The 13,215-nt window shown below is 34.6% G+C and overlaps 1 protein-coding gene across 7 annotated transcripts in view; it reads right to left on the bottom strand.

The window, feature by feature from the left end:
• The window catches only part of HELZ (helicase with zinc finger), a 164,561-nt gene that overhangs the window by 72,268 nt on the left and 79,078 nt on the right, over window positions 1-13,215 (bottom strand). For 5 of the 7 annotated variants that reach the window (XM_017652794.3, XM_017652797.3, XM_017652795.3 and 2 more), the window contains 6 exons: window positions 12,352-12,531; window positions 11,751-11,855; window positions 6,045-6,223; window positions 3,059-3,177; window positions 1,761-1,906; window positions 974-1,121 (listed from right to left, as the gene is read on the bottom strand). In XM_017652794.3, coding sequence (XP_017508283.3) covers window positions 974-1,121; window positions 1,761-1,906; window positions 3,059-3,177; window positions 6,045-6,223; window positions 11,751-11,855; window positions 12,352-12,531 — 877 coding nt within the window. The remainder of the gene's footprint in view (window positions 1-973; window positions 1,122-1,760; window positions 1,907-3,058; window positions 3,178-6,044; window positions 6,224-11,750; window positions 11,856-12,351; window positions 12,532-13,215) is intronic. The other 2 variants (XM_017652796.3, XM_017652798.3) reach the window with 1 other exon arrangement.

Below are 13,215 nucleotides of genomic sequence, written 5' to 3'. Positions count from 1 at the left end.
CAATCTTCTGAAGCATAACGAACAAGTTCTTACATGGTAAACAAATTCTTACATAGTGAATAAGTTCTTACATGGTGAACAGTGCAAGGGCAGTCATCACAGAAGGTTTCTTTATTTTTATCTAGGATTTTTATCAAGTGGATACTGTTGACTTTCCTATACTGGCTTGTAACTACAGGCCTCTGATCACTTTTTAAAAGGATAGATGAAATACTATTACATAATAAAAGCCATTTCTTTGTAAATAAAATGAGTAAAGCCTGGGTGGGATACAAGGGGAGAAAGGAAGATGGAGATCATAGATGAAGAATCACTTCCCTAATGACCAACCATGCACACCCCCTCCTCTGAGTTTCGTAAGTCCAGAACTCCACTCCCTTGTGATAGCCAGAACCTAACTCCAGGTTCTCTGGCCTGCTGGCCTCTAAACACTTCAGCAGATTTTTGTCCACTGCCTGATCTGAACCCTTATAATAGCCACATTCTCTCTGAACTTAAAAAAATCAGAAACTATAAGGGAACCATACAAGTTGTAGCATATGATGAGTTAGCAACATTGTTATTTGGGTCTGAGTGATGTCTCTGGAGAACATGATTTTGCAGTTCAAGTCTTACTCATTTAAAATGGTACCTGATTTGAGTATGCACTATAAAATGTAATCATGGTCTATTTTAGATAGCTAGTAGTAATAATCATCATGAAAATATTGGCTTTTCTTTTAAATGAAGTCATGTATTTTATATTCTATCCTAAGATGAATGTAAATCAAGGTTGTTTCCCACAGAAGACTCATCCTAACAAACTGATGTAAACGTAAGAAAGAATAATTTTACATGCTACTTTCACATAAATGAAGTTAACACACAGTAAAATGTCAACCCAAAATTTTAAATAAATGCCCAACAAGCCCAGACTATATGACCGAGAAAATGTTAACAATATGTAAATATGTAATAATATGTAAAAGAATACCTCTGCATTATTATAAAAAGCTGTGCTGTTTTTTTCTTGTACATCTTCCCCTCGTGCTGTAAAGAAAGTTAGTGGGTAGAAATCCTTGTGTGCCGGCTGCTTTCCACTGGCCATCAATTTGCCTTCATAGAAGAGCTCCGAGGTGTAACTGCAGAAAAAGGCAATAAACAGTCATCTATCATCAAAATTAATTTTACCCATAAGAAAAAACATCACCAATGAATTCTAATTCATTGCTTTATGTTCATGATTAATTTTAATCCACGTATCTAATAGATATGAGACCAAGATTTTCTCCCAAATTAACCACAGCAGTAACAACAGAATAGGCTCCTGGTGTGCCACTGCTAAACGGATTGCTTTTGGTCAAGTACGAAGCCACAATATAGAAAAAAGAGAAAGAAATGAGGACAATTCAATACTAAATGAAAATCTTGCTCTATGAAAAAAATTTGCTAGCTACTATATTTTCTTGGTTAATACATACTTTTATTTATATGGATCATGTATTTACACATGCAAACACAAAGATATATAGACATTGGAACAATATACACAACTGGAGGACATTCAAGTCTTCAACTATAAAATGAATACTCTTTGCTGTTGAAGACACTATATAACTTCTGAAGTGTTCTTTCACAGCCATAAAATTAAACATAATATGCAGCACTAGGGACACCACGTAACTCTGCTGGTGATCATCTGTCTAGGTAACGATGCCGCTCTGAGTTCCCTCCCACCAGACCACAGGAGGTGGGAAGCCGAAGGGGTAGCCCACACCTACTTGATGATAGCTTCGTGGGAGCGGTAGTTCTCACACAGGAGAATCCTGCATGGAAACTCAGCAGGGTAATGCTCGTAAAGTCGATCAAGTAATGAAACATGAAGGTTTCTCTCCCTGGCAAACTCGCTGTAAACAAAAGGACTGAGCTGTAACAGACAAACATACAGAGAGAATTTAACTCCATATACAAATACTGTATTTTTAACCTACTTATAAAAAAATCCACACTGCTGAAATTTGATAGACTAAACCTTAACATGCTGAATGCTAAAATAAGCAGAATCAAAAATATTTTCTATGAACGATTTACTACCATAAAAAACTAGATTAAAATTTCTAACTTTTCATTTCAATATACCAACATTAACTTAGAGTTTCTACAAAGAAGTTAACAAAGGCCTCCTCCAACATAGTAACAAATAGCTACCCTTAAGTAATTTCAGAGGCGCAACCTATTGCGCCATTGGGGGAATCAATCAATTATTTCACTAAAATTGATCACCTATTTAAAATAGTGAGCTGGCAGGATATACAGTCTAGGACTAAAAAATATATTTTTAATAATTAATAAAATAACCCTCATTAGCTCATAAAGTATAAGGAGGTTTTCTTGCTCAAACCTTTGACCACTAATGAACACAGGCTTCTTTTAGCAAAGCAACAAAAACAGAATTGCTTCCTCTACATTCAACTCTCCCCTGGGTGCCTGGATGCCTACAGTACTACACAGGTACGTAAGTTCAGCCTTAACCACTGTGGCAAAAGGGAAAGAACCTCAAAGTGTGACTTTATAAAGCAAATATTTTAATAGAAAAATTGTATTTCCCTTTCATATATAGGTACATATACATAAAATCAGACATGTTCTTTGAGATTTTGACTATTATTTTTAAATAAGTACTTTGTACCTCTGATAGCAAAGAAGTAACCATTCAAGAAAACAAATGGGGACAGAAACTGGGACATTGTAGAAAGGACAATTTAAATTTATTTTCTAAAGAAAAGTAAGTATCAAACATTCATACTATAGAGAACTGAGCCTTAAATTAATAAGCATGAAAATTACAGCATCAATGGATTCATTCATTCCACTCTCTATCCAAAGAGGAAGAGAAAGTGGTGGGATAATAATTTTCCTTCAGAAATACCAATATTTTTCACTATTAGTACAGCAATATTTAAAGTATTTACACTGTAACACGCAGCACAACTTCTTAAGCTGTTTCAGAGAGCAGAATATTAAACATCCATATATAACTAAAAGTTCCTTTCCCTATGATGATACAGAGGGCACTTACCTGCATATGGTCACCAGCCAAGACAATCCGAGTGTTTTTAGTTGCTAATGCTAGAGGCATAATGGTTTCGCACTCCATGGCCTGGGCAGCTTCATCTAATAGAATGTGTGTAAAAAAACCTACAAAGTACAATGTAAACACAGTAAACACATAATTGCTTTCTTTCTGCTAAGGAAAGAGTTTAGAGTACTCATTTAAGAGTTGTGAGTACTTTTAATGCCAATCCTCAATTTAGCAAACTGTCGATTTAAATCACTATTTAAAGAAAGGTTAAAAGGAGTAACTGTTTACTCAAAAACAGATAAGCAAATAGCGTCCAGTGTTAAGGGCGCGAAGACTAACAGCTGAACGAGTATAAGACAGCAGCTTTTCACCAAAAAGAAGGGCTAGGAAGTAATAAACACTGATTAGGCCCAAAGTCTTTTCACTATTTATTTGGTAAAACACCAAAAATAAAACAATGGTAATTTATAAGTAACTTTAGCCTAAACATGCATATTAGACATAAAAGAAAATCATACCCATCTAATATAAAAGGGAAAGTTATAATCCAATTTTGACTGAAACAAAGGGGGCATCTATTAGTAATTTCACTAATTTAATTAGGTTTATTTTGTGTGTGTAGATACATGTGGTGTGTGTATAAAATATGTATTTTGATATATATGTATTTTTAATATATATATATATGTGTGTGTAAAACTTTTTAGTCTAAGACCCTACTCTGCATTAAAAAAAAAAAAAAAAAAGAACACCAGTCTGCAAAAAAGTGACAAATAACAAATGTCAAAAATGTACATTATCACATGTCCTCCAGCTATAAACACCTCCAGGAGAAGGCAACCCCACATCTTGATTGCTGTCACCACTCACACTGAGGCACAGGAAATTGTGTACAGAAAGGAGAAAAAGTCCCTTTGCCCCTAAGAGGAGGGAAAGTGGCAAAAATCTCCTTGCTATCTCAGTGTGGAGAAGGAAAAGCTGCCCATACTGCCAACACATCAAAGTAAAACAGGGGGCCAGGCCTTCTTTCGACTAACAGTGCAAAGACTACAGAACAGCTCCTCAACAGAATGACGAGTTATAAAACTGGATTAATCAGCCTCCTGTGAGTTGGCCCAAGAGCCGAACCTCTATTGCTATCCCTATTTCTATGAGTATCAACAAATTCCAAACAATCCATTTGTGCAACTGTCTAATGCAACTTGTTTTTAGGTTGGGAACTTTCTGAATCCCACTGACTAGCAGTAAAACCATCATCATCATCCATTCAAATGAATGGCTACAGTTGATGGTAAAGCATCAAGAACTGCTGTCTGTTTACCAGCAGTGGCCCAAGCATGACACAGACACATGCATTTTTCTCCCTGTTGAGAATCTGTGCTTTTTGTTCTACAAGACTAATTAAGGATGGTGACTATATAAACATAGGATCAAATTGGAAAAAACAGACACTAGTGGAAAAAAAAAATTAAATAGAACTGGGCTTGAATCAGGAACTGGATAAATCAAGAAATTGTTACAGCTATTGCTTAAGCTAGTAAAAGTAACCTGAATTAATTAAACTGATTTAGCCTAAGCCTTGGTTTGCTTATCCGTAAAATAACCCTCCAAGAGCTTATCTGAGGATTCAGTGAAATAAACACCACCCAGAACAAACCACATAGTCGACTTCTAGTAAGTATTCTTCAATATTGTTGCTCTTCAAAGCCATTCTATTCTCTCACAAAACTATACTACTTAGGCGGCTTGGGTGTTTAATCTATGTGGCAAATATGCAGAGTATAATCATGAAGTAATGAGACTGATTGTTAAATAAACATACCAAAATTTACATTTCAAATAAGTGCTGTTCCATTCAAAGAAGTCAGTTGGGAGGAAATATAACTCATTCCAATGATGCAGTCACTGTTCAAAACATTTTTGAAACTCTGCTTTTGTAACTGCCCTCACCAGCCAGCTATGAGCTGCATGCACAGGAAAATAAGTCTCATTACATGAGAGGCACATCTCATTTATTTTTTTTTACCCCTAATGGTATTTGCTCAGTTTTATCACCTTATTTGCCAGACATGTCTCAGAAGATTTTGATGCTTTGTAAAATTAAATCTACCCTCAAAAAGGAAAGTTTGGCCGCCAGTCATTCATTTGAGATAAACAGAGGTTTATCAAGGGCCTCCAGGTGTCTATACCCTGGGCCAAGTGCCAGAATACAAGGTGAAGAGGACAACATCTACCTTCCAGGGACTCAGATTTTCAAAAGAATTTGTCACTGGCTCTGAAAGCAATTCCAAAAGGAGAGAGCAAAAAAATGTTGAGCAATGTCAACAATTATAATATGGCAGTAATAAATGAATAATCTAAAAAAACTACCTTAAAATTTTACTTTTTGATGGTTCAGCCTTATTTATCAGAATTCCCTGCCACCCTACATCTGTACTCATATATTAGTTTGATTTTACATGTTCCTGTACTTAGATACAATACTCACAATAGCATGTCAAGAAAAACCTGCCATGATTGTTGTCTCTGCACTATATTATGCAAAAGTATTTTAAAACAAAAAGTTGAGAAAATTGTAATAAAAACACCAATACTGTCAAAACTTGAGTTTTCTACATGATCAGTAATAAGTAATAGACCATCTGGTCAATCAGGGAATAGAACAGAAATCACTAAAATGTCTAAACTAGGGGTTGACAATTTTTTTTGTGAAAGGCAACAGTATACATTCTAGGTTTTGTCGCCCATACCATCTCTGTTGCACCTACTACTCAACTCAGCTGTTGTAGCACAAAAGCACCCACGATAATGAACAGTTAATAAATGAGCATGGCTCTCTTCCATCCAATAAAACGTCATGATCAATTATAGACAACATGCCAGATTTGCCCCACAGGCTGTAATTTGTCAACCCCTGGTTTAAACTGAATGCAGAAACCCTTTGCATTCAGAGTGACTCTAACTGTGTCTTTAGTCAGCATACCAGGTTCAAGGTCCAACTGACAGAGGTACTGGGAAGTATTCAATGTAACAACAACCACTCGGTGTTTAAGAATATCTTCTTTCTGTGGCATCTGAAAGGTGGAATGTGCGCTTGAGATCAAACAGTACTGATGCACAACTGGGTGGACAGTCTTTACCCAGCGATTTCTGAAATATACCCTATAAAAAAAGATAATATTTCCTATTTATATTTAATAAATCTTACCAATATTATCATAATATTGACATTACTACTTAAAGACTACAATATCTGGAAATTAACAAATAAATCTGATACATTTAACACTCTACTGGATTAGAATTTAACATAAAACTGTGACTCCTCCCTACCAAAAAAAAATTCAAACCAAAAGCATATGCACAAGCATAAAATAGGTATCTAATTATTTTTATGTGTTCAGATTAATCTTACAACAGAATGAGACACAAACAGTTTCATAAGCATTATAGTTTTTTAAGTTCAAAACATTCCAATTTGGGAATTACTTTTTTCTAGAATATTCTTGAAAAATATTTTTTAATTCATAATTCCTATGCTAATAAAAAGCAGTGAACTGCACATTTACAATAGAAATTTAGAAGCTATTTACATTTCACTTTAGAACATATTCTTACACCTATATTTAAATAGGCCTCCATTTAAAGTTTGGAAATTCAAAAATAAATTAAAATTTTGGACAATCGGAGAATCTTAGAATATCTTTTCCATTAACTGCAAAAGAAAAATATGAATAGGCCTCATGCAATAGATTACTAACATGGTACAGCAACAATTTATCCATCCATCTAACCACCCACCCACACCCATCTCTAACCCACCCATATAACAAAGATACATTGGGTATCTACGATGCTCCAGCATAGAGAAAAATCACATGGCTTTGCAGGCTTTCATAAAAGCTTTGTATTTACTCTGACTGTAATGGAAAGCCATCAGAAAATTCTGATGGACAGCCACATGACACAACTTATGTTGTTAAAGGAAAACTCTGTTTCTCTGGACAGAATACACAGTGTTGGGGACTGGGGCCAGGTAGAATGGGGCATAAGGGGTGTTGGACAGTGATGTGCTAGTAAACGTTGAACAACCAGTTCTTAGTGGAAGGGGAGAGGGTGATTTACAGTGTTTGCTGATTTATGTAGTATAAAACTTACCACCATGGCTAATTTCAAGCTACCAAAATGATATCACTAATATGAATTTGGGAAGACATGCACATGACTGGCTCTCACAAGCCATTATAAGCTGGCTGCAATGTACCACTGACTGCAACAGAGGCAGGGGCAGGGGATAAAGCAGGGAGATCAGTTAGGAGACTGTTGTAAGGATCTGGACAAGAAAAGATGACAGCTTGGGGTAAGATGGTAACAGTGGAGATGCGAAAATGTCAGATTCACTATATATTTTAGAGTAATGCTGACAGGGTTCACTGATGAACTAGATGTAGAATTTAAGAGAAAGGATGAGTCCATGTCTTTGAAACTGGATGTATGGCAGTGATGCAGACAAAGGTGGTAAAGTGAGGAACAGATTTAGGATGGTAATTAGGAATTCAGTTTTGAACATATTCAATAGTAGACATCCAAATGGGGATATCCAATAAGCAAGGGGATACAGAAGTTTGGAGTTCAGGAGAATGCCTGGGACAAGAAATACACAACTGGGCATATTTTTGAAATTAGATGAGGGTAGCTGGAGAATGAGTGCGGATAAAGAAACAGTTGAAGAGTGACTGATGGACACTCTAAAATTTAGAGGCTGGGAAAGGAGAGGGGACACAGTAAAGAAGACTGGAAAGGAGCAGTTACTGAAATAGGAAGGAACTCAGAAGTGTGGGGGGGGGGTCAATCAAGGGACATAAACCAAATCATTTTTCAGACCCATCAAGTTACTTATCAGCAGCACCTAGTTCTGCGGTTGCTTCCTCCTTGAAACACTCTGTTCTCCCAAACTCCCCCTGCTTTCCTTCTCCCTCCCTAGGTTAGGGTTCCTCAAGGCTTAGTCTTCGTGCTCCCCTCTTCTCTCCTCTGACAATTTCATCCAGGCCCTGGCTTCAATTACCACCAAAACCCTAAGGACTCACACATTCTTCTCTCTCCAGCCAAGAACTCACCTCTGAGCTCCAGTACGCATATTCAACTGCTTATTTAACATCTGTCTCCTCTAGGACATTTCAAAGGCAGTGCAAATGTAACATGCATGAAACTAATCTCTAAAACTGATCTTCTCTGTTTTAACCCTCCTTGAAATACCTGAAACTGGTTATGGTCTTTTATTTTTTAAGATAAAAAAGGCATTTAATAAATTTCCCTAAAAATAAATTGTAATAGAGAAAAGTAAAGAAATCCATTTTAAAGACTTTACTTTGATAGTAAGTAAACTTGATGAAAGTAATATCACTTCTAAAAGATGAAAAAATTTTAAATAACATGGTTTAGGTTTTATCAAAACATGCTTAATCAGATCATCAAAGCAGAATTTACTTTTAATTTTACAAACCATCTGAAAAAAACTCACTTACAAATTATCATTATGAACATTAATGAAAGTATGTATATTGGAGCACATAAATTAGTAGAAATTAAACTCCAGAATGTTAGTAGTATTTATCTCTGGCCGGTGAACTGTAGATAATTTTTATTTTCTTCTTTGTTCTTTTCTATATTTTCCATATTTTCTTAAGTGAATATTTGTGAAAATGAAAAGTGGTTTTCAAATTATTCATCAAATCTAACTCCAATCACCATTTCTTCCTCAAAGAAAAAACAGAATTTGAAGTCCTGAGTATCACTACCTTTTTGTAACCACCTTGAAAAGATACCTCAAGTTGAAGTCTAGTAAGAATACAAAATCTGATTAGACCTATATATTCTTAAAAGTATAGTACTCTAGTACTGACTTCAAAAAGATTTAAATGTTTTCTTGGGACTTCCATTTTGTGCAACATTTAAGATAGACACTGTTTCCTCTAAGATTATTTAAAATATATCCAACATTTGCCAAAGCTGATAAATTGATAGTAACAAGTGATATTTTGAAGCCCATAGTATAAAATGTGACACCAGTTAAGTAATTTACATATTTCTAGGAATAAACCATCCACATATCCTACATGAAGTATAATGATTTTTAAGATAGGAGATTGCCTGGTAATATCTAATGTTCATTCACTCAAATTTTATTTATATATTGAATTATATGCAATAACCCTCCCCCAATGTTAACTCAAGATACAGAATCAGAAAGACCTGATCCCAGAAGAAAGTCTGTTTCTTTAAAGATTTGCCTACAGCCACAAATACCTTCTATTTGCCCCAAGCGCAATAAATGTGCTCTTTATCCATAGATAACTCCAGCTATCTAAGTGTTAAGTTTGCCAGAACCAGATACTGATCTTCAGAGCCATACACAGAAAGAAGCTGTCTTTTCCTCTCCATTACATTTTAAAACCTTCTAATTCTAAAGAAGTTAATAAATAAAAACCAAAACTAAATGTAATCTAAAATGGTTTCTAAAATCTCCATCTCGGAAAATTTTAAGCTCAACTGCTGGCACCTAACAGAATTTTATACCTTTCAACCGTTAAGTGTGTATATTTAAATGTATTTATTGTATTAACGATTTAATGTTTATGACTATTTTCACATTTTATGATGTTTACCAGGGCCCAATCTAGACTATACCATGAAGGAGGCAGTCTTTACCAATCTATCTCCCTGCAGACACCACTGCTTCAAGGTCACATGCAGACACATAGTGCCCTCTTGTGTTCTTTCCCCTGCATCCTGGGACAGTTCAAATAAAGTTAATCTCTCAAGCGTCCTCAGCCATCCTGATTTTCTGTTTCATGTCCCATACCTCTCCTGTTTGTTCTCCATTAGGAAAATTATTAACTAATCTGAGTTGATCCTCCTAGGAAGTACATTTGCAAGTTAATACCTTTCCCAAAGAGAACAACTATGGTGAAAATGTGGAGCCACATAAAATATTTATGAAATCAAGCCTTTTCTTACTTTATTCTATTTACTAAATGAAATAACATGAAATTTATATTTAAATTCATTTAAATAGTTTTACATCTTCGCACAAGTCCTGAGACTTGTGGAGAGGTGAGTGTTTTTTGCTAGAAGGTAACTTTTCTATATTTGGGCAACAACTATACATGTACCCTACTGAAACATAACTTCTTATTCTACATATTTAGGAGTACTACATGTTGGATTATAACCTCCAAAACATAATCTTACATGGAAAAAGCTAAATATAATGCCAGCCACATGATGGATTTTAATGTTTATGGAAAACAGCTCTTCTGCCCCAAAGGTCAAATGACCTATATACTAGGTCGATCAAGATTTGAGGGGACTTTACTCCCATTGTTTCCAGGCTAGGTACACCCTGATAATTGAGACTGTCATAGTTCCTATGTAATACACACATACACAAATATAAACACACATATACATGCTCTACCAACAGTAAAAGCAAAGAAAACAAGCATCTTATCCTCATTAAAGAACACTCACAGCAGAAGTGCTATTAGTTACTCAATTTTCACTTAGCTAAAAAAATTAGGATCTGAAGCAACTACTTATTAATGAGTTTATTCACAATTTCATTTATAGTGGCCGTAAACACATTTTCTTATTAAATACAACTGGATTCTACTTAAAATAATTACTTCTGCTCTGTCTTCCAGAGTGAAGACAAGAAGGGCATAAAAACCTATGTCAACAGGCCATGTCACCTTTTTCTTTTTTGTTTTTTTTTAATACAATTGAAAATCTTTCAAATGGTTTTGTTTGTGGTCATTAAAGAGTTAAACAGCATAATCTCCTTTTTCCATGCCTGGGTTCAAGTAGAAATAAAGTTAGTGAATCATGATTCAAAAGTGTGGTTAGAAATTAATTTGTAAACAATAATTGTATTCAAACAATATAGGGCATGACATATTAGTTTGTAAAATGACAAAACTAAACATTAATCCATATAACAATGAAAGCAAATGGTATAATAAACCATTTAATGGTTCTTTATTGTTTTCTGAAGAAAAGGATTTTTATTCCCCCACAATCCTGTATGTAAGTACATTTCACATCCGTATATTCCGAGAGGACTTCTCTGTATCAATGGCAGAATTTTCTTTGACACTTTGTCTCTTAAATGACACCAAAACGTTACATATACCAGTCAATTACACTTTGTTGCAAAAATCATTTCAATAGTTCATGCTTCTCTAATGTGCAGCTTCTATGAAATTACCTGCAAGATCACAGTCTAAATTTTATTTCCATAAAGAACTATCACTGCATGACCACTCTGCTATGCACAATATACTAGGATATTAATTATATTAAATTTGATTTAAATAAGTCATATTTATATTATTTCATCATAGTAGCTTTTAGAGGTACACATCAAAATCTGCCAGACTGTAACAACATTTTCACATATAGAACTTAAAAAAGGATGTCTTTCTCTTTACTTAATGTTTAAGAAATGAATGGTCAAAGATTTTTAAATTTTTCCTTGGTTTTAAGTGGTTTCTTCAAAAGGCATAACCTCCAAATGCCAATGCACAGTTAAAGATTTTGGTATTCTTGAAGTTACTAAAATCTTGACAGACACCTTTTCTTAAGAATAATAAAGTATGATACAGATACATAATAAGCCTTAAAAAAATACCTGAGAGGTCTTGCCTGGGGATTGCCTGCTTCTACATATGGATGTAAATAATCCTTTATGTAGAGATCAGCAGCACTATTAGAATGGGTGCAAATGAGAATCCTGCTGAAATAAATGGTGCAAATAAAAAGAATGATAAAACACAAAACTATTCAAGCAGTATAATACCAAAAAAAAAAGCAGTGGCCATCTTAATATTACACATTTCCCTCAACCTACTCAGTTATCTCTAACATTTTTCAATGCTTTTAGGAAACTATATTACTCTTTAAGCTGTAAAGAAAATAAATTCCCCCAAAACTATTTTTAAATTATCATATAAAAATCTTTTTTTAAACCCACTTTTTGGCTCTAACATATATTACAATTTCTTAGCAGACTTGGAATTTTCATGGCTATTTAAGAACTATCATTCTCTACGTGGCCAATTTTTAAAAATAGTTTTTAGAAGAATTCAAATTTTAGTGCTGTAGAGTTTTGGTGTGGGTCTTTTTTTAAGATTTCTCTGAGCTAGATGAAAGTTGTCTTGCTAGCTCTCACACAGCAAGGAATGGAGGCCATGCCCTGCTAATATATCCGAGCACACATACCACCATCTCACCTCGTCTCCTGCTGCTGGAGTATGTGCTTGACAGCCTGAGCTAGAGTGAATGTTTTTCCTGTCCCATAGGGTCCGATGATGAGAACGGGAGGCAGCTGTATTGCAAGTGGAGTTGTAATTGCCAAAACAGCCTCTTTCTGTTTTGCATTTAGCCGAGGATCCAACTGTTCATCCCACTGTCTATAGGAAATAAAATTTTAAGTTATTTTAAACACATGCATCTTATTAATAAACAAAACATGACACAAGAGTATCCTGAATTTCAATGAACCATTAAAAAACTAAAAAAGCCTTTAAAAAATACCTGTTATAAACACAAATGGCTTATTTGAAAACTATTTGTAGGAAATTATCCAACAGAGTTGGGTTTTGCCATGTTGACCAAAACTCACTTTACTGATCTTATCCTATTGCAAATGCAAAAATATTTTGACAACTAACCTAAAGAAATCATACCCTTCTATTCTAGTTGCAGCCAGTCTATAAATAGTAATGGCAATGTCTCAAAAATGTATTTCTCTCTGTTACATACAAGCACTAGAAAACTTGTTTTCTGGTATTAATAAAGTATTAAGTTCTTTGCATAACAAATGGAATGCAAAAAGTAAACTAACTGAATTTCAAATTCCAGTCCACTGAAAGATCTTTTACGTAAAGGTTAAAACACGTCCCTGGTAAAGAGACATCAAGCTTCCACAAAGTTTTAATTCAGAAAATAGCAGTTTTTCCTAAAAAGGTATCAAAGGCCAAACTCTAGACATGTTCTCTAATATCTTCACACACATAAATAATATACATATACATATTTTTCTGAGTAGAGAACACCTGTCATGGCAGCACAAATGGCTGCTGTAATGAGATCTC

The sequence above is a fragment of the Manis javanica genome, chromosome 4 (assembly GCF_040802235.1).
Source record: "Manis javanica isolate MJ-LG chromosome 4, MJ_LKY, whole genome shotgun sequence".
NCBI classification, from domain to species: Eukaryota; Metazoa; Chordata; class Mammalia; order Pholidota; family Manidae; genus Manis; species Manis javanica.
The sequence above is the reverse complement of the archived record's forward strand: the minus strand, read 5'-3'. Positions and strand labels throughout refer to the sequence as shown.